The 25,526-nt window shown below is 46.9% G+C and overlaps 1 protein-coding gene across 1 annotated transcript; it reads left to right on the top strand.

Annotated features, from left to right (window-relative positions):
• Positions 1-5,935: 5,935 nt before the first annotated feature.
• On the top strand, positions 5,936-24,802 carry palb2 (partner and localizer of BRCA2). Its single transcript, XM_084198830.1, has 16 exons — positions 5,936-6,188; positions 6,405-6,478; positions 6,604-6,663; positions 6,876-7,059; positions 7,212-7,857; positions 15,460-15,647; positions 15,765-15,941; positions 16,775-18,312; positions 18,676-18,726; positions 18,841-18,993; positions 19,757-19,839; positions 20,334-20,483; positions 20,569-20,685; positions 21,074-21,161; positions 22,069-22,220; positions 23,224-24,802. Exons 2-16 carry the CDS (start codon positions 6,431-6,433, stop codon positions 23,432-23,434), a joined length of 3,846 nt encoding a protein of 1,281 aa, XP_084054956.1. The 5' UTR covers positions 5,936-6,188; positions 6,405-6,430; the 3' UTR covers positions 23,435-24,802.
• The last annotated feature ends 724 nt before the right edge of the window (positions 24,803-25,526 follow it).

The following is a 25,526-nucleotide window of genomic DNA, read 5'->3' as shown; positions in this document are numbered from 1 at the left end:
AGGGTACTGTCACGCCCTGACTCAGGGGACTCGTATATGTTGAGTCAGGGTGTGTATGTTCTATTATGTATATTTCTATGTTGGCCGGGGTGGTTCCCAATCAGAGGCAGCTGTAGCTCGTTGTCTCTGATTGGGGACCATACTTAGGCAGCCTATTGGCACTAGTGGGTTGTGGGATCTTGTTCCAGGTAAGGTATGTTGTGTTGCCTTGGACGTCACGTTTTGTTTGTTGTTGTTGTGTTTAATATTTAATAAACATGTACGCATATCACGCTGCGCCTTGGTCTGACCCGTCGATGAACGATCGTGACAACATCAGCATAAGTTGATTTAGCCCATCAATTTTAGACAACAGGCTGCGTACATTTAAATGAAAAATACAAAGACCAGATCTAGATTTAAAATGAGAGGGGGTTTGGAGACATTGCATATCAGAGCCAGGGTTTGGTTGCACGTTACCTGATGTCAACAAAAAAAGAACTAGGCACCTCTGTTTAATAACCTTGCACGGCTTCTCTTTTTTTAAGAGACCTACTGCAAGCCAATTCTACAAGTGAGTTTCCAGACAATACAAAACAGTCATTTAAAAACATTAGACTTTGGTAGTGACACAAGTTCGTACTGTTCACATCATGACACAACTGCATCGGCACTTGGACGAGTGGACCGAGTGAAAAAGAGCGAGTTCCCGCAGACACAATGTATTTATTTTAATTTTATTTAACCTTTATTTAACCAGTGAGGCCAGTTGAGAACAAGTTCTCATTTACAACTGTGACCTGGCCAAGATAAAGCAAAGCAGTGCAATAAAAAATACAACAACACAGAGTTACATATAGGATAAACAAAACGTACAGTCAATAACACAATGGAAAATCTATATACAGTGTGTGCAAATGTAGTAAGTTATGGAGGTAAGGTAATAAATAGGCCATAGTGCAAAATAATTACAATTTAGTATTAACACTGGAATGATAGATATGCAGAAGATGATGAGCAAATAGAGATACTGGGGTGCAAAATAAATAACAATATGGGGATGAGGTAGTTGGGTGGGCTAATTACAGATGAGCTGTGTACAGGTGCAGTGATCGGTAAGCTGCTCTGACAACTGATGCTTAAAGTTAGTGAGGGAGATAAGTGTCTCCAGCTTCAGAGATTTTTGCAGTTCGTTCCAGTCATTGGCAGCAGAGAACTGGAAGGAATGGCGGCCAAAGGAGGTGTTGGCTTTGGGGATGTCCAGTGAGATATACCTGCTGGAGCGCATACTACGGGTGGGTGTTGCTGTGGTGACCAATGAGCTAAGATAAGGTGGGGATTTGCCTAGCAGTGATTTATAGATGACCTGGAGCCAGTGGGTTTGGCGACGAATATGTAGTGAGGACCAGCCAACGAGAGCGTACAGGTCACAATGGTGAGTAGTATACAGTGAGGGAAAAAAGTATTTGATCCCCTGCTGATTTTGTACGTTTGCCCACTGACAAAGAAATGATCAGTCTATTATGTTAATGGTAGGTTTATTTGAACAGTGAGAGACAGAATAACAACAAAAAAATCCTGAAAAACACATGTAAAAAATGTTATAAATTGATTTGCATTTTAATGAGGGAAATAAGTATTTTACCCCCTCTCAATTAGAAAGATTTCTGGCTCCCAGGTGTCTTTTATACAGGTAACGAGCTGAGATTAGGAGCACACTCTTAAAGGGAGTGCTCCTAATCTCAGTTTGTTACCTGTATAAAAGACACCTGTCCACAGAAGCAATCAATCAATCAGATTCCAAACTCTCCACCATGGCCAAGACCAAAGAGCTCTCCAAGGATGTCAGGGACAAGATTGTAGACCTACACAAGGCTGGAATGGGCTACAAGACCATCACCAAGCAGCTTGGTGAGAAGGTGACAACAGTTGGTGCGATTATTCGCAAATGGAAGAAACACAAAATAACTTGTCAATCTCCCTCGGCCTGGGGCTCCATGCAAGATCTCACCTCGTGGAGTTGCAATGATCATGAGAACGGTGAGGAATCAGCCCAGAACTACACGGGAGGATCCTGTCAATGATCTCAAGGCAGCAGGGACCATAGTCACCAAGAAAATAATTGGTAACACACTACGCCGTGAAGGACTGAAATCCTGCAGCGCCTGCAAGGTCCCCTTGCTGAAGAAAGCACATATACATGCCCGTCTGAAGTTTGCCAATGAACATCTGAATGATTCAGAGGAGAACTGGGTGAAAGTGTTGTGGTCAGATGAGACCAAAATCGAGCTCTTTGGCATCAACTCAACTCGCCGTGTTTGGAGGAGGAGGAATGCTGCCTATGACCCCAAGAACACCATCCCCACCGTCAAACATGGAGGTGGAAACATTATGCTTTGGGTGTGTTTTTCTGCTAAGGGGACAGGACAACTTCACCGCATCAAAGGGACGATGGACGGGGCCATGTACCGTCAAATCTTGGGTGAGAACCTCCTTCCCTCAGCCAGGGCATTGAAAATGGGTCGTGGATGGCTATTCCAGCATGACAATGACCCAAAACACATGGCCAAGGCAACAAAGGAGTGGCTCAAGAAGAAGCACATTAAGGTCCTGGAGTGGCCTAGCCAGTCTCCAGACCTTAATCCCATAGAAAATCTGTGGGAGCTGAAGGTTTGAGTTGCCAAACGTCAGCCTCGAAACATAATGACTTGGAGAAGATCTGCAAAGAGGAGTGGGACAAAATCCCTCCTGAGATGTGTGCAAACCTGGTGGCCAACTACAAGAAACGTCTGACCTCTGTGATTGCCAACAAGGGTTTTGAAACCAAGTACTAAGTCATGTTTTGCAGAGGGGTCAAATACTTATTTTCCTCATTAAAATGCAAATCAATTTATAACATTTTTGACATGCGTTTTTCTGTATTTTTTGGTTGTTATTCTGTCTCTCACTGTTCAAATAAACCTACCATTAAAATTATAGACTGATCATTTCTTTGTCAGTGGGCAAACGTACAAAATCAGCAGGGGATCAAATACTTTTTTCCCTCACTGTATGGGGCTTTGGTGACAAAACGGATGGCACTGTGATAGACTACATCCAATTTGCTGAGACTACATCCAATTTGCTGAGTAGAGTGATGGAGGCTATTTTGCAAATGACATCGCTGAAGTCAAGGATCGGTATGATAGTCAGTTTTACGAGGGCATGTTTGGCAGCATGAGTGAAGGAGGCTTTGTTGCGAAATAAGAAGCCGATTCTAGATTTAACTTTGGATTGGAGATGCTTAATGTGAGTCTGGAAGGAGAGTTTATGGTCTAACCAGACACCTAGGTATTTGTAGTTGTCCACATATTCTAAGTCAGACCCGCCGAGAGTAGTGATTCTAGTCGGGCGGGCGGGTGCAAGCAGCGTTCGATTGAAGAGCATGCATTTAGTTTTACTAGTGTTTAAGAGCAGTTGGAGGCTACGGAAAGAGTGTTGTATGGCATTGAAGCTCGTTTGGAGGTTTGTTAACACAGTGTCCAATGAAGGGCCAGATGTATACAACATGGTGTCGTCTGCGTAGAGGTGGATCTGAGAGTCACCAGCAGCAAGAGTGACATCATTGATATACACAGAGAATAGAGTCAGCCCTAGAATTGAACCCTGTGGCACCCCCATAGAGACTGCCTGAGGTCCAGACAACAGGCCCTCCGATTTGACACATTGAACTCTATCTGAGAAGTAGTTGGTGAACCAGGCGAGGCAGTCATTTGAGAAACCAAGGCTATTTAGTCTGCCAATAAGAATGCGGTGATTGACAGAGTCGAAAGCCTTGGCCAGGCAAGTTGCAGCGGAGGGTGCAGAACTGGTGGCCAGGGTAGGGGTAGCCAGGTGGAATGCATGACCAGCCGTAGCAAAATGCTTATTGAAATTCTCGATTATCGTAGATTTATCGGTGGTGACAGTGTTTCATAGCCTCAGTGAAGTGGGCAGCTGGGAGGAGGTGCTCTTATTCTTCTTATTCTTATGTCTAATGGACGGGAGAGCACATTGTCAGATGTACTCACCCAGCGACATTGTTCGTTTTCTCCAAAGTTCAGTAAAGTCAGTGCGCAAAGCAATGCCACCAAAATTGTCATTTTCTCTGAGAGATGTAAGAAATAGAGGCCAAGGAAAAGTAAGGGGAGAGAGGGACTGTGTATGTATGAGTCTGTATGTGAGTAGATTGGGGGTGGAGGTCGATTGAGAGAGCGGGTTGGGGATTGTTGAGCTGCCGCTGACAGCCAGGCGGAGAGCGAAGAGTAGCAGCTTGGACGAGACACTCCGCGGAGGGAAACATAGGATAGAAGAGGGTTAATTTGGTAAACTTCGCGTAGGGAAGTGCAAATAGCTATTAAAATTATCCAAGTTGAGGGAGACCCGCGATCTTTACACCAGCAACACTAAATCATTTGCACTACACAACAAGGAAAGTGTAGATTTGCTGCACCATAAATGAATAGGTTATTAGTAGGTTAAAGACTACTAGTCACAGACAAACGACTTGACATGCTGCCATCTTGGACTGGGATGTAACAGTGAACACAGCCTGCAACACATTAAAATGTACACGGAGCCGGCGGACAGGCAGTCAGACACACTCTGGCATTAGGTACAGTAACTCAGTCCCTCTGCATTGATTTGTTAAAGTAATTACTTATCAAAAAAGTTACGTTACACGTTATGTTGGCTGATAATTTGTTAGCTACGCTATCCTTACGAACCGCATAGCATTACAGCAGTATGTAACGTTATGTTAGCTAGTTACCTAACGTTAGTTGGCTACTAATACGTGAAACTTGCCAGGCAGTATATTAACTATAATCTAACTAACTACCCAACGTTTATTGACTACATTATTCACGTAATTCTTAGCTAAGTGGTATAGTTGTGCGTTCTCAATGGACATAGCCAGAATTAACTATCTACTCCGATTTCAGAGCACTCTCGCTTGAGTGTACCAGAGCGTAGAATACATGATGAATTTACGAACGGTCAACACTGGTTGAATATAATATGGCAGGTGTCAGTAAACGTCGGCAAAAAAAAAAAATTGTTGCCAGCAGCACAGTTACAGTCACCAACGCTCTGGATAACATGAAAACATTCTAACCAGCTCTGCTAGGGCGAGTAAAATGGTCAGAGTGAGGTGTTCTCTCATTTGTATCTGGAAGTAGCTAGCAAGCTAGCCAACGTTAGCCAGTTAGCTTGGGTGCTTGACTGCCGTTGTGAGGTCAGAACGCTCGGATCAACCTACTCCTCGGTCAGAAGCTCTGCATTTACGAACGGACAATCTGACAACACTCTGAGCGCACTATGGCACTCCAGATTGAATTTACGAACACACCCGAAATCGTAAAATGTCTAGCTATACATTATTATGCTAACAAGCTAGCAAGAGGTTGCATAGCAACAGCATCAACTTCCGGTAGACAGACGAAGCGCTAGTACGGTCAACTGAAAGGATACCGTTCGTTTACAATATACTAAAATGAACTAAAATGTAGCATCTACTCATTAAGTTTGTACTATACAGTATGTTAGTATGGGTATTCGAACACAGCTGTGGTTTCTATATGTTTGATAACGTCCCATTTATTCCATTCCAGCCATTACAATGAGCCCGTCCTCCTATAGCTCCTCCACCAGCCTCCTCTGTGTTATACAGGTGTAGGGTTGGTTGGGGTTGCAATCTTTTCTACCTCTGTTTTATTTGTTTGTATCACAAATGTAACGTGATTGAACACACACCACCGCACAGTAGGTGGCAGCATGCACAAACAATGTGTGAACACCATGATACCAAAGAAGAAGAAGATATACTCCACCCTCGCAGTCCTTCCTTCTGAGAAGCAGTCAGTGTAATGCGGCAGTGAATCGGCGGTTGCATTTTCGGTTATCCACTGGTCTTGTCTGGACCGTGAAGTCGCGGGAGAGTTTGGACAAAAATGGGGGATAAATAAATATAGTTCACTCAGGCCGTTTACCATTTAAAAAAATGATCAGTTCAGGTCTCCTTAACAGGGTGGCTCTCCCATAGACACCAATGCGATACCAGCTGGGTCTGGTCTGCTTTGTTCATTGACTGAACCAGAAAAAACAGCGAATGGATTGAAATCCTTCCTTAGTCAAACGTGATTTACTAGCGTATTGACGCCGATAAATATAGAAACAAATGGCTTTGAATCGTACGTTTATCCAAAGATTATATTGTATTAAGACTGTAGCTACAAGCTAATATTCTGAAAATGTCAGCTAGTTAAAGTAATTTGCCAACTAACACTAGTTAGCTAGCTAGTTTGTCAGCTAACGCTAGCTATGATTCTGTGACTTGTAGGCTTGTTCACTTGCTAAATCTATTGTTTTTTGGAAAACGTCTCTTGTGTGTTAACTAACTGTCAAAGGTGACCGTTAGGATCGCGTGACAAGAATGGAGGATAATTTGGAGAGCGTGCTCCATTGCGATGACAAGGAGAAGGTAGGTGTATTATTGACATATAGTAGGGCCCTGTGTAAGCTATCTTAAAATGTAATGTAGCTAGGCCTACCTTCCTTCTCAAGTAGCTTGGTAAGTGTGTGTGTTTACACTTGTATGTGTCCCAGTTGAGGCGGAAACTGGCCCTACTACAGAGGGAGTACTCCAGGACAGTGCAGAGATTACAGGTGAGAAATACTGTGTCTAAAGGCGTCAGCAAGTGTGTGTGGGGATGGGAGGGGAGGGGGGCATGCACTGGTGGGGTTAGGTTAGTGTGTGTAGTAATCAGTCATGATTGTGATGCTATCTGTGTTGTGTGTGTGTGTGTGTTACTGCACATGTGTTTGCCAACATTGATGTACATTATCCCCCCTACACACACACACACACACACACACAGCGAGCTGAGCGTTCAGATGCCGTGCGGAAGCATGTGAGGAGCCGGATTTCTGAGCAGAACCTCCAGGACCAGACAGACCCAGGCACAGCCAGCACCTCTCCCAACCCAGCTCTACCCTCCCTCTCCCTGGTTAGCCCTGCTAGGACAGCCCCAGGTTCGGCCTCACCACTAGGCCTCGCTGGAGGTCAGTCTGCCTGTATTAGAAACTAAGTGGTGTAAATAGTTTTTTGACGTTAGCATATTTGAGCTTACCACTATGATATCATTAAGGTGGTAGTGTGTGGGTTCAGGTTGTAATGTGTATTGGGAATGACGTTGTAATGTGTGTGTGTCCAGATTCGACTGTGGCGGCATCGTGTCTGGTGGAATCTGAGAACCCCAGGTGGAGGAGTCCGTCCGTCCGCTTCCTCCTCTCTGTCGATGACTCTTGCCCTCGGACCCCTGACCTTAACCCTGACCCGGCAGGGGGTCACAGACGAAGCCCCTCCCTCCGGCTGAGGTCACGGAGAAGCCGGCAGCGCTGGGAGCGGAGGGGGAGGGCCCAGGGCGGCGAGGGGGGACGGGCAGGGTCGAGGTATGACACGGAGACCAGCGAGGATGGACTGGAGCCGGACGCACGGACAGAGAAAGAGGAGGAGGAGGGAGAGAAGGGAAAGGAGGAGGAGGAGAGGGAAACTCCAGATAAAGAGGCAATGAAGGAAAGGAGAGCTGGAGAGGAGAGAGAAGAACAGAGGAAATATGGACAGAAGGAGATAGAGAAGGAAGGGGTGAACCTGAGGAGAGATGGAGAGAAAGAGAGAGAAGAGGGAGGTGATTCAGGAGCTGTGGGCGCCTCAGAGTTAGGGGCCGTTGGGTTGTGTGACCTGTCGCTGTGTGACACTGGGGGTGCACTGGACTCGTGCACTCTGGTGGAAGGTCTGCCGTTCCCTGTAGAATACTACATCAGAACCACAAGACGCATGGCCTCCTCACAGAGCCACAGGTTAGTGGTCGCTTTTAATATCTATTACTGTTCTATTCTACTTGATTGCATTGTTCTCTATTCTATTGTGGAGGACTACGTCAGAACCACAAGACGGCTACGCATGGCCTCTTCTCAGAGCCACAGGTTGCTAGAGTGGTTCCACGCCAGGGTGGGATGAAAATATTACCAGTACCAGTACCAGATCACTGTGCAGCTATATACAGGGAGTACCAGTACCAGATCACTGTGCAGCTATATACAGGGAGTACCAGTACCAGATCACTGTGCAGCTATATACAGGGAGTACCAGTACCAGATCACTGTGCAGCTATATACAGTGAGTACCAGTACCAGATCACTGTGCAGCTATATACAGGGAGTACCAGTACCAGATCACTGTGCTGCTATATACAGGGAGTACCAGTACCAGATCACTGTGGAGCTATATACAGGGAGTACCAGTACCAGATCACTGTGCAGCTATATACAGGGAGTACCAGTACCAGATCACTGTGCAGCTATATACAGGGAGCACCAGTACCAGATCAATGTGGAGCTATATACAGGGAGTACCAGTACAAGATCACTGTGCAGCTATATACAGGGAGTACCAGTACCAGATCACTGTGCAGCTATATACAGGGAGTACCAGTACCAGATCACTGTGCAGCTATATACAGGGAGTACCAGTACAAGATCACTGTGCAGCTATATACAGGGAGTACCAGTACCAGATCACTGTGCAGAGGTACGAGGTAGATACAGTGAGGGGAAAAAAGTATTTGATCCCCTGCTGATTTTGTATGTTTGCCCACTGACAAAGAAATGATCAGTCTATAATTTTAATGGTAGGTTTATTTGAACAGTGAGAGACAGAATAACAACAAAAAAATCCAGAAAAACGCTTGTCAAAAATGTTATAAATTGATTTGCATTTTAATGAGGGAAATAAGTATTTGACCCTCTCTCAATCAGAAAGATTTCTGGCTCCCAGGTGTCTTTTTATACAGGTAACAAGCTGAGATTAGGAGCACTCCGTTTAAGAGTGTGCTCCTAATCTCAGCTTGTTACCTGTATAAAAGACACCAGTCCACAGAAGCAATCAATCAATCAGATTCCAAACTCTCCACCAAGGCCAAGACCAAAGAGCTCTCCAAGGATGTCAGGGACAAGATTGTAGACCTACACAAGGCTGGAATGGGCTACAAGACCATCATCAAGCAGCTTGGTGAGAAGGTGACAACAGTTGGTGCGATTATTCGCAAATGGAAGAAACACAAAAGAACTGTCAATCTCCCTCGGCCTGGGGCTCCATGCAAGATCTCACCTCGTGGAGTTGCAACGATCATGAGAACGGTGAGGAATCAGCCCAGAACTACACAGGAGGATCTTGTCAATGATCTCAAGGCAGCTGGGACCATAGTCACCAAGAAAACAATTGGTAACACACTACGCCGTGAAGGACTGAAATCCTGCAGTGCCCGCAAGGTCCCCCTGCTCAAGAAAGCACATATACAGGCCCGTCTGAAGTTTGCCAATGAACATCTGAATGATTCAGAGGAGAACTGGGTGAAAGTGTTGTGGTCAGATGAGACCAAAATTGAGCTCTTTGGCATCAACTCAACTCGCCGTGTTTGGAGGAGGAGGAATGCTGCCTATGACCCCAAGAACACCATCCCCACCGTCAAACATGGAGGTGGAAACATTATGCTTTGGGTGTGTTTTTCTGCTAAGGGGACAGGACAACTTCACCGCATCAAAGGGACGATGGACGGCGCCATGTACCGTCAAATCTTGGGTGAGAACCTCCTTCCCTCAGCCAGGGCATTGAAAATGGGTCGTGGATGGGTATTACAGCATGACAATGACCCAAAACACATGGCCAAGGCAACAAAGGAGTGGCTCAAGAAGAAGCACATTAAGGTCCTGGAGTAGCCTAGCCAGTCTCCAGATCTTAATCCCATAGAAAATCTGTGGAGGGAGCTGAAGGTTCGAGTTGCCAAACGTCAGGCTCGAAACCTTAATGACTTGGAGAAGATCTGCAAAGAGGAGTGGGACAAAATCCCTCCTGAGATGTGTGCAAACCTAGTGGCCAACTACAAGAAACGTCTGACCTCTGTGATTGCCAACAAGGGTTTTGCCACCAAGTACTAAGTCATGTTTTGCAGAGGGGTCAAATATTTATTTCCCTCATTAAAATGCAAATACATTTATAACATTTTTGACATGCGTTTTTCTGGATTTTTTTGTTGTTATTCTGTCTCTCACTGTTCAAATAAACCTACCATTAAAATTACAGACTGATCATGTCTTTGTCAGTGGGCAAACATACAAAATCAGCAGGAGATCAAATACTTTTTTCCCTCACTGTATACAGTTGAAGTCAGAAGTTTACATACACCTTAGCCAAATACATTTAAACTCAGTTTTTCACTACTCCTGACATTTAATCCTAGTAAAAATTCCCTATTTTAGGTCAGTTAGAATCACCACTTTATTTTAAGAATGTGAAATGTCAGAATAATAGTAGAGAGAATGATTTATTTCAGTTTCTATTTATTTCATCACATTCCCAGTGGGTCAGATGTTTACATACACTCAATTAGTATTTGGTAGCACTGCCTTTAAATTTTTTTAACTTGGGTCAATCGTTTCGTGTAGCCTTCCACAAGCTTCCCACAATAAGTTGAGTGAATTTTGGCCCATTCCTCCTGACAGTGACAGAGCTGGTGTAACTGAGTCAGGTTAGTAGGCCTCCTTGCTCGGACACACGCTTTTTCAGTTCTGCCCACAAAGTTTCTACAGGATTGAGGTCAGAGCTTTGTGATGGCCACTCCAATACCTTGACTTTGTTGTCCTTAAGCCATTTTGCCACACTTTGGAAGTATGCTTGGGGTCATTGTCCATTTGGAAGACCCATTTGCGACCAAGCTTTAACTTCCTGACTGATGTCTTGAGATGTTGCTTCAATATATCCACATAATTTTCCTTCCTCATGATGCCGTCTATTTTGTGAAGTGCACCAGTCCCTCCTGCAGCAAAGCACCCCCACAGCATGATGCTGCCACCCCGTGCTTCACGGTTGGGATGGTGTTCTTCGGCTTGCAAGCAACCCCCTTTTTCCTCCAAACATAACGATGGTCATTATGGCCAAACAGTTCTATTTTTGTTTCATCAGACCAGAGGACATTTCTCCAAAAAGTACAATCTTTGTCCCCATGTGCAGTTGCAAACCGTAGTCTGGCTTTTTTATGGCGGTTTTGGGCAGTGGCTTCTTCCTTGCTGAGCGGCCTTTCAGGTTAAATCGATATAGGAGTCGTTCTACTGTGGATATAGATACTTTTGTACCTGTTTCCTCCAGCATCTTCACAGGGTCCTTTGCTGTTGTTCTGGGATTGATTTGCACTTTTCGCACCAAAGTACGTTCATCTCTAGGAGACAGAACGCATCTCCTTCTTGAGCGGTATGACGACTGTGTGGTCCCATGGTGTTTATACTTGCATACTATTGTTTGTACAGATGAACGTGGTACCTTCAGGTGTTTGGAAATTGCTCCCAAGGATGAACCAGACTTGTGGAGGTCTACAATTTTCTTTCTGAGGTCTTTGCTGATTTCTTTAGATTTTCCCATGATGTCAAGCAAAGAGGAACTGAGTTCGAAGGTAGGCCTTGAAATACATCCACAGGTACACCTCCAATTGACTCAAATTATGGCAATTAGCCTATTAGAACCTTCTAGAGCCATGTCATCATTTTCTGTAATTTTCCAAGCTGTTTAAAGGCACAGTCAACTTAGTGTATGTAAACTTCTGACCCACTGGAATTGTGATACAGTGAATTATAAGTGAAATAATCTGTCTGTAAACAATTGTTGGAAAAATTACTTGTGTCATGCACAAAGTAGATGTCCTAACCGACTTGCCAAAACTATAGTTTGTTAACAAGACATTTGTGGAGTGGTTGAAAACCGGGTTTTAATGACTCCAACCTAAGTGTATGTAAACTTCTGTATAGATGAAGGCAGGGTAAAGTTACTAGGCATCGGGATCGATAATAATAAGTGTAAATTAAAGAACAGACTAGCAGCAGCATATGATGAGTGTGAAAGTGTGTGTGTCTGTGCGTGCGTATGCAGTGAATATGTGTGGGATTGTGAGAGATAGTGTGTGTGAATGTAAATATAAATATATGCAAGTAACTGGCAAAATAAAGGAAACACCAACGTAGTGTCTTAATAGGGCGTTGAGCCAGAACATCTTTAATGTGCCTTGTTTTCATGCAGATCTCATGTGAGCATTTGAGATAAATTCATGTTTTCCAAGACAAAACTCTTTATCAATGAAACTAAAATGTAAACGTTAAATGATTAAATCAATGAAATTCATGTCTTGTCTTGAAAATGTATATTTCGTGGTTCAGAAGTGAAATAGTTCTGTTATAGGTTACCTGTGTAGCCTAGGTCTAGGGCATGTTAAAGCCCCTAGGCTACAGTCCTCGAATTACAGGACCAGTCAAAAGTTTGGACACGCCTACTCCTTCAAGGGTTTCTCTTTATTTTTACTATTATCTACATTGTAGAGCGTGCAAAGCTGTCATCAAGGCAAAGGGTGGCTACTTTGAATAATATAAAATGTATTTTGTTTGTGTAACACTTTTTTGGGGGGTTACTACATGATTCCATATGTTTTATTTCATAGTTTTGATGTCGTCACTATTATTCTACAATGTAGAAAATAGTAAAAATAAAGAAAAACCCTTGAATGAGTAGGCGTGTCCAAACTTTTGACTGGTCCTGTATATATGGTTATATAAGTTATATGTTGTGTTATATACATTATTTATATAAGTAGAGAACTGTAGTAGTTGATATACAGGTAACTGCCACAATAAAGGAAACCCCAACATAAAGCTTAGGCCACCAGGACATCTTCAGTGCGTCTTGGCATAGATTCTACAAGTGTCTGGAGCTCTACTGGAGGGATGCGAAACCATTCGTCCACGAGAAATTCCATCATTTGGTTTGTTGATGGTGATGGAAAACGCTGTCTCAGGCGCCGCTCCAAAATCTCCCATAAGGGTTCAATTGGGTTGGCCTCCTGTAGCTCAGTTGGTAGAGCATGGTGCTTACAATGCCAGGGTTGTGGGTTCGATTCCCACGGGGGGCCAGTATGAAAAATGTATGCTCTCACTAACTGTAAGTCGCTCTGGATAAGAGCGTCTGCTAAATGACGACAACAACAACAAAAAAAATCTGGTGACAGACGGTCATGGCATATGGTTTACATCAGTTTCCTGCTCATCAAACCATTTAGTGACCATTCATGCCCTGTGGATGGGGGTATTGTCATCCTGTGAAGGCATAGCCATGGTAGCCAAAATAATGGCCTGCCCAGCATGACCCTAAGCATGATGGGATGTTAATTGCTTAATTAAGTCAGGAACCACACCTGTGTGGAAGCACCTGCTTTCAATATACTTCATCCCTCATTAATGGCTTTTCCATTATTTGGGCAGTTACCTGTAGTCTTGTGCGTGTGCATAGAGTCAGTGCAAGATCGGATCAATGCAGTCTTATGGCTTAGGGGTGCCCGGTACTGTTTGCCGGACGGTAGCAGAGTGAAGTCTATTGCTTGGGTGGCTAAAGTCATCGGTAATTTTTCGGGCCTTCCTCTGACGCCTGATATAGAGGTCCTGGACGGCAGGGAGCTCAGTCCCAGTGATGTACTGGGCCATCCGCACCGCCCTCTGTAGCGCTTTGCGGTCGAGGGCGGTGCATTTGCCATACCAAGCGGTGATGCAGCCAGTCAAGGTGCTCTCGATGGTGTAGCTGTAGGACATTTTGAGGATCCGAGGGCCCATGCCAAATCTTTTCAGATGCCTGAGGGGGAAGAAGCGCTGTTGTGCCCCTCGTCACGACTCTGCAGGTGCGAGAGGACCATGTTAAGTGATGTGGACGCCAAAAGGAACTTAAAACTCCCCCCTCTTTCTCTTGTAGTCCACGATCAGCTCCTTGGCGTTACTCACGTTGAGGGAGAGGCTGTTGTCCTGACCACACTGCTAAGTCTCTGATCTCATCCCTGTAGGCTGTGTCATCACCGTAGGTGATCAGGCCTGCCACCGTCGTGTCGTCAGCAAACTTGACGATTGTGTTGGAGTTGTGCGTGGCCACGCAGTCGTGGATGAACAGGGAGTACAGGAGGTGACTAAGCACACACCCCTGAGGTGCCCCTGTGTTGAGGGTCACTGTGGCAGAGGTGTTGTGGCCTACCCTCATCACCTCGGGCCGGCCCGTCAGGAAGTCCAGGATCCAGTTGCAGAGGGAGGTGTTCAGTCCCAGGGTCCCCAGCTTGGTGATGAGCTTAGAGGGAATTATGGTGTTGAACGCTGACAATGGTGGTCAGCTTGAAACATGTTGGGATTACAGACCGGGACAAGGAGAGATTGAAAATGTCTGTGAAGACACTTGCCATCTGGTCTGCGCATGCTCTGAGACTGCGCCCTGGTGTTCCGTCTGGCCCGGCGGCCTTGCAATTGTTTTTAACCTGAGTGCAAGATCACACAGTCATCTGGAGCAACAGGGGCTTTCATGCAAGTGTTGTTTTCCTCGAAGCGAGCATAAAAGGCATTTGGCTCGTTTGGGAGTTCCGCGTCACTGGGCATCTCACAGCTGGGTTTCCCATTGTAGTCCGATGAGCGTCGGAGCCGGTGTAATAGGATTCCACCTTCCTCCTATACTGTCCTTTTTCATGTTTGATGTCTCGTCGGAGGTCGTAGCGACCTTTCTTGTATTCGTCCGTGTGCCGTTCCTTGTAAGCGGTAGCTCTATACCTGCCTCCTGTAAGACCCTATGATCCGTGAACCGTACATGATACAGACAACATCTTGGAGTCATTATACTCCTAATAGTGTGCTTTTGGAGTATGTCTAGATTCTGAAATACAAATTTCCACATTTAATTTTTTCAACATAATTTTTTAAAATCAAAGTACCCTTTTGGATTTTTGGACTCTACAAGTCAAATTTCCAGAGTAGGCTCTCTGCTACTTTTGATGTATGGACCAGCTAACTACACTGAACAAAAATATAAACGCAACATGTAAAGTGTTGGTCCCATGTTTCATGAGCTGAAATAAAATATCCCAGAAATGTTCCATATGCACAAAAAGCTTATTTATCTCAAATTTTGTACACAAATATGTTTACATCCCTGTTAGTGAGCATTTCTCCTTTGCCAAGATAGTCCATCCACCTGACAGGTGTGGCATATCAAGAAGCTTGATCATTACACAGGTGCACCTTGTGCTGGGGACAATAAAAGGCCACACTAAAATGTGCAGTTTTGTCACACAACACAATGCCACAGATGTCTCAAGTTTTCAAGTCCACCAGAGCTGTTGCCAGAGAATTTTATATTCATTTATCTACTATAAGCCGCCTCCAACGTTGTTTTAGAGAATTTGGCAGTACATCCATCCCGTGGCTGAATCTAGTTGAATTTGGCATTTCTATTTCTGTAATTTGAATGTGAGGGTGTGTCCATGTGTGAGCCTGCTCTGTCTCGTGTGTGTGTGTGTGTGGTTTACAAATCTAATGTAACGTGTTTATTAATGCTACTTTCAGAGACCTGCAGGCCATCATTCTGAACCAGCTCAACAGGGGGCGCCACAGAAGGAGCAGGGGCCGGACGTCCAACACACACACACTCTCAGACTCACTAGCACAACCCTCCAACTCACAGACCAATCACACATCAGTCGAGGGGCCATCAGCCAATCAGATGCTTACCTCGGAGTCGGGGACCAATCAGAGTGAGTGTTTACCTTCCAGAGCCTGCAGTGTTCGGCCTATCAGAGGCCGGAGGAGGCGAGGGAGAGGAAGGAGGCCGAGACTGGGCCGCTCTCTAAGTTTGGACTCGGAACCTCCAGCACCAGGCCCAGACAACACCCAGACCCCGGCCACTCTTAACCTAGCCTCACAGCCTCTCCCTGGCGGTGGAGGTCCGGAGTGCTGGCCTCTCTCTGGAGGTGTGGAGGAACAGCTTTATCCCATCTTCAGAAGGAGCTGTGGCTCTCCCCTCATTCACACACCAAAGCAGCGCAAAGGTGGGACTGAGCCGTGTCTGTGGTGTATCTGAAGGTTTTTACCTTTCAGTATGACTTCACTTATCAACTAACATTTTCATCCTTTCTGTCTGTGTTGTTCTGTCCATGTGTTCTGTCTGTGTTGTTCTGTCCATGTGTTCTGTCTGTGTTGTTCTGTCTGTGTTGTTCTGTCCATGTGTTCTGTCTGTGTTGTTCTGTCTGTGTTGTTCTGTCCGTGTGTTCTGTCTGTGTGTTCTGTCCATGTGTTCTGTCTGTGTTGTTCTGTCTGTGTTGTTCTGTCTGTGTTGTTCTGTCTGTGTTGTTCTGTCCATGTGTTCTGTCTGTGGTGTTCTGTCTGTGGTGTTCTGTCTGTGGTGTTCTGTCTGTGTTGTTCTGTCCATGTGTTCTGTCTGTGTGTTCTGTCTGTGTTGTTCTGTCCGTGTTGTTCTGTCTGTGTTGTTCTGTCCAAGTGTTCTGTCTGTGTTGTTCTGTCTGTGTTGTTCTGTCCATGTGTTCTGTCTGTGTTGTTCTGTCCATGTGTTCTGTCCGTGTTGTTCTGTCCATGTGTTCTGTCTGTGTTGTTCTGTCCATGTGTTCTGTCTGTGTTGTTCTGTCCATGTGTTCTGTCCGTGTTGTTCTGTCCATGTGTTCTGTCTGTGTTGTTCTGTCTGTGTTGTTCTGTCCATGTGTTCTGTCTGTGTGTTCTGTCTGTGTTGTTCTGTCCGTGTTGTTCTGTCCGTGTTGTTCTGTCTGTGTTGTTCTGTCCAAGTGTTCTGTCTGTGTTGTTCTGTCTGTGTTGTTCTGTCCATGTGTTCTGTCTGTGTGTTCTGTCCATGTGTTCTGTCTGTGTGTAGAGAGTGTGAGGTCCCTCCTCCTGCCCTACTCTCTCCCCTCCCTCTCCCCTGGAGGACCAGCAGTGCACCCTGGGAGTCTGGGCCGCGTCATCTCAACCTTTGACCTCCAGGATTTCCATCTCCCCGACGACCAGTTCGGACGGCTAAAGCTCCAGAAGCTACGCGCCTCGTCTGCCGTTGCCGTCCCTGAACCGGAACCCTTCTCCCCTTACAACATGCGTCGTCGCCGCGGCAAAGACTCGGTCCACGGTCTCCACGGTGACACGGGCGGTCTGACGTCTAAAGCGCCTACGTCCGAGCCCATCTCTCTCAGCCTCACCCCTCCTGTCACAGACTGGGTCGCTCCGGTAGAATCAGTAGAACAGTCTATAGATAGATCAATAGGCCAGCATCTTACAGACCACCCTATAGACCAGCAGTCTACAGACTCACTAGGCCTGTCTACAGACCTCCATTCAGAGTACCATTCAGTTTGCCAGTCTACAGACCACCCTGTAGACCAGCCTATAAGCCATGAGTCTACAGACCACCCTGTAGACCAGCCTATAGGCCATCAGTCTACAGACCACCCTGTAGACCAGCCTATAGGCCATCAGTCTACAGACCACCCTGTAGACCAGCCTATAGGCCATCAGTCTACAGACCATCAGCTTACCGTTTTAGTAGGCCAGTCTACAGACTTTCCTTCAGTAGACCAGCAGACAGGCCTACTCCCTGCTGAAGGCCCTTCCCTTCGCACTGAAACAGAGACCGAGTGCCCTACCGAGTGCCTTACCAAGTGCACTACGGAGTGTCCATCCTTCCACACAAAGACAGATCCTAAGTGCCCTTCTACGTGCCCTACGGAGTTCTCTATCGACTGCCTTACCAAATGTCCTGCCCTTCGGACGGAGACAGATGCAGAGTGTGCTGTCCCCCCCAGCCCCTCCCTGCTCCTCCTTAGCCCCTCCCTAACCAGCCACACCCCTCACGGACACACCCTCTCCTTTCCCCTCTCCTCCAGCCCCCCCTTACCTTCCTTAGGGATGACCCCTAACCTCTTGACCCCTAACCCCTTGAGCCCTAACCCTGACATACCCCTCTCTCTCCCTGACAGCCCTCAATTACCTTCTTTAGGGGCGGTGACCCTCCCCCTCTCCTGCGCTCCCTGCCCCCCCACTCTGCCCCTCCCCCTCTCCTGCGCTCCCTGCCTCCCCACTCTGCCCCTCCCCCTCTCCTGCGCTCCCAGCCCCCCCACTCTGCCCCTCCCCCTCTCCTGCGCTCCCTGCCCCCCCACTCTGCCCCTCCCCCTCTCCTGCGCTCCCTGCTCCCCCACTCTGCCCCTCCCCCTCTCCTGCGCTCCCTGCCCCCCCACTCTGCCCCTCCCCCTCTCCTGCGCTCCCTGGCCCCCCACTCTGCCCCTCCCCCTCTCCTGCGCTCCCTGCCCCCCCACTCTGACCCTCCCCCTCTCCTGCGCTCCCTGCCCCCCCACTCTGACCCTCCCCTTCCCCTATAGTCCCTCCACCCAAGCTCTGTCTCCTCCCTCCCTCTCTCCCTGCCCCTCTCCTGCCATCTCTCTCTCCTCCTCCCCTCCCTCCGTCGCTCCCTGCCGCCCCAGCCTGGTTCATTCCCTGCCCCAACTGTTGCTCCAGCCCGCTCCTCCACTACTGCCCCAGACTCTCCCTCCAACCCCAAATACGCCCCCTCCTCAGCTTCTACCCCAGCCAGCTCCCTCTCTCCACTCAACCAGACAGGCCACAGAAGAGGAGAGATGGGAGGAGGAGGAGAGAGGAGAGGCAATAGAGGAGGAGATGAGGGAAGAGGAGGAGATGAGGGAAGAGGAGGAGATGAGGGAAGAGGAGGAGATGAGGGAAGAGGAGGAGATGAGGGAAGAGGAGGAGAGGAGGGAAGAGGAGGAGAGGAAGGATAGGATGAGAGAGGAGAGTGTCTTAAACCTCTCATACACACTGAAGGTCAATACCGTGATGTCACTGTTGTGTATTTCAACATCCATGTCACAACTCACTTCAGAGAATAATGTCTCAGCGTGTGTAATAATATTCTGGTGTGTGTGTGTGTGTGTGTAGTCCCCTGCAGGAGGCAGCCTGGTGGATGTGTGCTGTGTGTCGTGGCCGTCAGTAGGGGTGTGTGTGGCGGTGGCAGGAGAGTGGGAGGTGTGTGTTTGGGGTCAGATCACCCCCCCACACTGGAGACGACTGCACACCTGGACCTTCATAGAAGTAACTTTGTGTGTGTGTGTCTGTGTGTGTGTGTCTGTGTGTGTGTGTCTGTGTGTGTGTGTCTGTGTGTGGAACAACTGTGAGTTTTATATTGTTTATGGGTGTTTGTGTGTTTAATGCGTGTGTGTGTAACAACTGTTAAATACAGAAGTAGTTGTGTGTGTGTACACATACATACATACATACATACATACATACATACATACATACATACAGTGCATTCGGAAAGTATTCTATTTTTCCACATTTTGTTACATTACAGCCTTATTCTAAAATGGATGAAATAGTTTTTCCCCCCCTCATCAATCTACATACAGTATATACAGTACCCCATAATGACAAATCAAAAACAGGTTTCATAGAAGTAACTTTGTGTTTGTGTGTTTAATGCGTGTCTGTAACAACTGTGTTAAATACAGTAGTAGTGTATGTGTGTATATATACAGTACCAGTCAAAAGTTTGGACACGCCTACTCATTCAAGGGTTTTTCTATATTTTTACTATTTTCTACATTGTAGAATAATAGTGAAGACATCAAAACTATTGAATAACACATATGGAATCATGTAGTAACCAAAAAAAGTGTTAAACAAATCAAAATATATTTTATATTTAAGATTCTTCAATTAGCCACCCTTTGCCTGGATGACAGTTTTGCACACTTGGCATTCTCATTCATAATGTTTGTGTGTTTAATGTGTGTGTGTGTGTGTGTGTGTGTGTGTGTGTGTGTGTGTGTGTGTGTGTGTGTGTGTGTAACAGTCAGTGATGTCAGTGTTTCCTGTGCCGGACGCTCCTGGGCTTCTCTGTGTGACTCTGGGACAGCTGGAAATCAGAGAGGCCAGGTTCTCTCTCTCTCTCTCTCTCTCTCTCTCTCTCTCTCTCTCTCTCTCTCTCTCTCTCTCTCTCTCTCTCTCTCTCTCTCTCTCTTTCTCTTTCTCTTTCTCTTTCTCTTTCTCTTTCTCTTTCTCTTTCTCTTTCTCTTCTCTGCCTCTCTCTCTCTCTCTCTCTCTGCCTCTCTCTTCTCTGCCTCTCTCTCTCCTATTCCTCTCTCTTCTCTGCCTCTCTCTTCTCTGCCTCTCTCTCGCTCTTCTCTGCCCCTCTCTCTCTTCTCTGCCTCTCTCTCTCTCCTATGCCTCTCTCTCCTCTGCCTCTCTCTCTCTTCTCCCTCTCTCTTTTCTCTCTCTTTTCTCTCCCTCTCGCTCTCTTCTTTCCCTCTCTTCTCTCTCTCTCTCCCTCTTCTCTGTCTATGTGCATCTGTAAATGTTTCTATTAATATTTGTGTGTGTACACATGTGCGTCTGTGTGTGCCTGCCTGCCTGCCTGTGTGTGTGTGTAGGGTGCTGTGCTGCTCCAGTCTGTCCCAGGCGGTGCTGTGTGAGGGGGAGGTCCAGACGGTGGTGGGCATGTCCAACCGAAGGCTGGTTAGCTCCTCCCACTCTGCAGCCACACCCCCGCTGCAGGTCTACACACTCACAGAGGACGGCAGGTAACCACGGGCAACTAGGGTCTTCTCTCGTCTGGCCTGGTTTGTGTTCTGTGTGTCTGTCTCTCTGACCTCTGACCTCTCGCAGGCTGCAAGCCTCCCTGTCTCTGGTCTGTCCTACTGAGCGTGTGCGGACCGTGGCTGCGGTAGAGGGACAGACTGACGCTCTGATTGGCTCAACCCACAGCGGACATCTTGTTCTATGGTGAGAAAGAGACCGTAGCTAATTCAGTGCTTCCTGGTCCTGGGGACCTAAATGGGCACCCTTGAGGTTATTTGAATAAGCGGTGTAGTTCTAGAGCCAGAACACCCCTTTGGGTCCCGAGGACCAGGATGGAGAATCATTGCTCTAATTGAAAGGCTTTCAAGACACTTGCACTGGTTTTGCAGACAGCTGCTTTATCGAAGAACGATTTTACTTCCAATGACTGTGACATGTGGTTGTCTTACCGATCTTAGTTGAATGCACTGACTGGAAGTCGCTCAGGATAAGAGCATCTGTTTTTTTTTGCCTTCTCCAACATATGTTTACAGTTGAGGGAGAATCATCTCTGCTAACTGTGTGTGTGTGTGTGTGTGTGTGTGTGTGTCAGGAACGTGACGACGGGGCAGCTGCTGCGGAGCATCACTCTGGGAGACGGTTTCACGGATACGGCCTGCCTCCGAGGATACTCCCTCTGCGTGAGTGTGTGTGTGTATTTATTGTGTGTGTGTGTGTGTGTATTTACTGTGTGTATTTACTGTGAGTATTATCTGTAGCAGAAAGGGTGTGTTAGTTCCTACTATAATGTGTGAGAGAACCTACAGGACATTGTTCTGTGTGTTTTCTCACCATGTGATTCCCCATGTCTAACCAACAGAAGAGTGTCTGATCATTGTTCTGTGTGTTTTCTCACCATGTGATTCCCCATGTCTAACCAACAGAAGAGTGTCTGATCATTGTTCTGTGTGTTTTCTCACCATGTAATTCCCCATGTCTAACCAACAGAAGAGTGTCTGATCATTGTTCTGTGTGTTTTCTCACCATGTGATTCCCCATGTCTAACCAACAGAAGAGTGTCTGGTCATTGTTCTGTGTGTTTTCTCACCATGTGATTCCCCATGTCTAACCAACAGCCTCAACCCACCTTGACTGAATAGTGATGATGTTGTCATGTCCCCCTCCGTTCTACAAAACCACCCAGTATCTGCGTCCCAAACTGCCCAATTCTCTGCCCTTTTTCTGTGTGCACTTGTGCACTCTCTCTCCCACACACACAAAGCATTAGTGTCCATAACCCATCCATGGGTTAGAGGGAGTGTCCACTATCTTTATTATGACACTCCTTTCCTTCTAAGTCCATGAAGAGAAGTGAACAAGTGTACACTTCAAGAGAGGACAGAGAATTGAGATAATGTAGAACTCTGTCCACCTTTGTAGGTATAGTGATGGTATGTATAGTCATGATGTCCTGATTTATTGGTTGTTTCTTGTTTTTATTGATTCGTTATTCTTTTTTTAAATGATATTTTTCTGTGAAGTGTGTTGATACCTGGAGAAATACATACATTTTGATTTTGATTTGTCATGTCCCCATTCGTCCTACAGGGGGTGCTGTTTGTTCTGCTGCAGCACCCGTCCCTGTGTGCTCTGGAGGAGGAAGAGGGAGGGGCTCTGTTCTCTCTGGTCGCCACCAACCCTCTGACTGGCACCGTCGCCCTGGCAACCAGACTAGGCCTGCCCAAATCCTGCACCGGGAGGTGAGAGGGGGAGTAGGCAGGAAGATGGGGAGGAGGAGGGGAGTAGGCAGGAAGAAAGGAGGAGGAGGAGGGGAGTAGGCAGGAAGAAAGGAGGAGGAGGAGGGGAGTAGGCAGGAAGAGGGGAGGAGGGGGGGAGTAGGCAGGAAGATGGGGAGGAGGAGGGGAGTAGGCAGGAAGAAAGGAGGAGGAGGGGGGGAGTAGGCAGGAAGAGGGGAGGAGGGGGGGGAGTAGGCAGGAAGAGGGGAGGGGGGGGAGTAGGCAGGAAGAGGGGAGGAGGGGGGGGAGTAGGCAGGAAGAGGGGAGGAGGAGGGGAGTAGGCAGGAAGAGGGGAGAAGGGGGGGGGGAGTAGGCAGGAAGAGGGGAGGAGGAGGGCAGTAGGCAGGAAGAGGGGAGAAGGGGGGAGTAGGCAGGAAGAGGGGAGAAGGGGGGGGAGTAGGCAGGAAGGGAAGGGAGTAGGCAGGAAGAGGGGGGGAGTAGGCAGGAAGAGGGGAGGAGGAGGGCAGTAGGCAGGAAGAAGGGAGAAGGGGGGGGAGTAGGCAGGAAGAGGGAGGAGTAGGCAGGAAGAGGGGAGGAGGGGGGGAGTATGCAGGAAGAGGGGAGAAAGGGGGGAGTAGGCAGGAAGAGGGGGGGGAGTAGGCAGGAAGAGGGGGGGGAGTAGGCAGGAAGAGGGGGGGGAGGAGGAGGGCAGTAGGCAGGAAGAAGGGAGAAGGGGGGGGGGGGAGTAGGCAGGAGGAGGGGGGAGGGGGGGAGTAGGCAGGAAGGGAGGAGAAGGGGGGGGAGTAGGCAGGAAGGGGGGGAGTAGGCAGGAAGAGGGGAGGAGGGGGGGAGTAGTTAGAGAAAAGGAGTAGAGAGAGAGTGGTGGTGGTGAGACTGATAATTGTGTATGTTAACCTCTCTCTCGTTTGTTTGTTTTTGTGTGTGTGTGTGTGTGTGTGTGTGTGTGTGTGTGTGTGTGTGTGTGTGTGTGTGTGTGTGTGTGTGTGTGTGTGTGTTCGCTCCCTAGGCTGGTGGAGGTTGATGTCCATGGCTCCAGTGTGGTTGGGGTGTTCCGGTCTGGCTCCATATGTGTGTGGCAGCTGGGGGGGCATCAGGGCCAGCGGGGTGTCTGGTTACCAGAGATGGGGTGTCTGCTCGCCCGTTGGGGGGCACAGGGAACAGTCCTGACGGCACACCTCAATGGAGATGTCTGCTTACACCGCTACAGACCACTCTGAACTACTATAGACCACCACAGACCGCTCTGAACTACTATAGACCACCACAGACCACTCTGAACTACTATAGACCACCACAGACCGCTCTGAACTACTATAGACCACCACAGACCACTCTGAACTACTATAGACCACCACAGACCACTCTGAACTACTATAGACCACCACAGACCGCTCTGAACTACTATAGACCACCACAGACCACTCTGAACTACTATAGACCACCACAGACCGCTCCGAACTACTATAGACCACCACAGACCACTCTGAACTACTATAGACCACCACAGAACGCTCTGAACTACTATAGACCACCACAGACCGCTCTGAACTACTATAGACCACCACAGACCACTCTGAACTACTATAGACCACCACAGACCACTCTGAACTACTATAGACCACCACAGACCACTCTGAACTACTATAGACCACCACAGACCACTCTGAACATACATAGCACATTTCTATCTAAAGGTTGGCCAACGTTGTGTCCTGCTGAATGCAGCCCAGAAGGGTATACTACAAAGCATGATCAATGAGTTAGCATGCTAACTTTGATAAGCAACCAGAAATAACTATTGATTTTCTTGTTCATTAAGAAAGCTAAACATAGCTATGTGTTTTGGGTTGTTTTATTATACCTTGACCTTTCTATAAAACAAGTTATTTCAGAATATTTAGGCAAGTTATCTGGATAACTCATTGATCCTGCTTTGTAGTAACCACCTGTAACCATGACCACTCTGGTGCTGAATCACTTTCTACTACTGAATCACTTTTTGATTCTGATTCTTCTGAATTGCTTTCTGCCACATACAAATGACATGGTTCAACTGTCTGGTTCCTGAATCTGTGGTCCATATGTGCTGCATATAAATGACATGGTTCAACTGTCTGGTTCCTGAATCTGTGGTCCATATGTGCTGCATATAAATGACATGGTTCAACTGTCTGGTTCCTGAATCTGTGGTCCATATGTACATACATAGCACAACTTTCTTACAAGATGAAAATATGTTTTATAAAAGCTCTGTAAATTGAAGTGCTGTTGAATGCTCATTATATATTTAAGCAATAAGGCCCGAGGGGGTGTGGTATATGGCCAATATACCACGGCTAAGTGCTGTTCTTATGCATGGCACAACATGGAGTGGCTGGACACAGCCCTTAGCCGTGGGATATTAGCCATATACCACAAACCCCTGAGGTGCCTTATTGCTATTATAAACTGGTTACCAATGTGATTAGAGCATTAAAAATACATGTTTTGTCGTACCCGTGGTATACGGTCTGATATACCACAGTTGTCAGCCAATTAGCATTAAGGGCTCGAACCACCCAGTTTATAATAAACATTTATTTTTACATTCTGTGTTTGAGATATGATGTGGTATTTCTATGGTGTGGATGACTTTAAAGCAACAATACAACATTTAAAGGGAACTTTGAGGTATTTTTTATGACATCTATTTAGTGTTTTTTCACCTCACACAATGCTTTAATGAAACATTGCCTGTTAATTGTGAACAAAGCACGATCGTATTGAATCTCATACTTTTTTCTTAACCTCTTCGGGATCTGTGTCCTGTATACAGGACGGTTGAGCTAACGTGCACTAATGTGATTAGCATGACTGTTGTAAGTAACAGCAAACTTTCCAGGACATAGACATGTCTTATATGGGCAGAAAGCTTAAATTCTTGTTAATCGAACTGCACTGTCCAATTTACAGTAGCTATTACAGTGAAAAAATACCATTACATTTACATTTTAGTCATTTAGCAGACGCTCTTATCCAGAGCGACTTGCAGTTAGTGAATCCATTTTTTTTTATTTAATTTTTTTTATTTATTTATTTATTATTATACTGGCCCCCCATGGGAATCGAACCCACAACCCTGGCGTTGCAAACGCCATGCTCTATCAACTGAGCTACATCCCTGCCGCCCATTCCCTCCCCTACCCTGGGCCAATTGTGCGCCGCCCATGAGTCTCCCGGTCGCGGCCGGCTGCGACAGAGCCTGGATTCGAACCAGGATCTCTAGTGGCACAGTTAGCACTGCGATGCAGTGCCTTAGACCACTGCGCC

The sequence above is a fragment of the Coregonus lavaretus genome (genome assembly GCF_964263955.1).
Source record: "Coregonus lavaretus genome assembly, contig: HAP1_SCAFFOLD_79, whole genome shotgun sequence".
Classification (NCBI taxonomy): domain Eukaryota; kingdom Metazoa; phylum Chordata; class Actinopteri; order Salmoniformes; family Salmonidae; genus Coregonus; species Coregonus lavaretus.
Note: the sequence above shows the minus strand (reverse complement) of the source record. Positions and strands in the feature narration are given on the sequence as shown.

Excerpts from the sequence above, each read along its gene's own strand:
- palb2 (XM_084198830.1), top strand. The coding sequence starts at position 6,431 with ATGGAGGATAATTTGGAGAGCGTGCTCCATTGCGATGACAAGGAGAAG. Across the intron at positions 7,858-15,459 it reads GCCTCCTCACAGAGCCACAG|AGACCTGCAGGCCATCATTC; the intron begins GTTAGTGGTCGC and ends TGCTACTTTCAG. Across the intron at positions 18,313-18,675 it reads CTCCCTCCCTCTCTCCCTGC|AAGGATAGGATGAGAGAGGA; the intron begins CCCTCTCCTGCC and ends GAGGAGGAGAGG.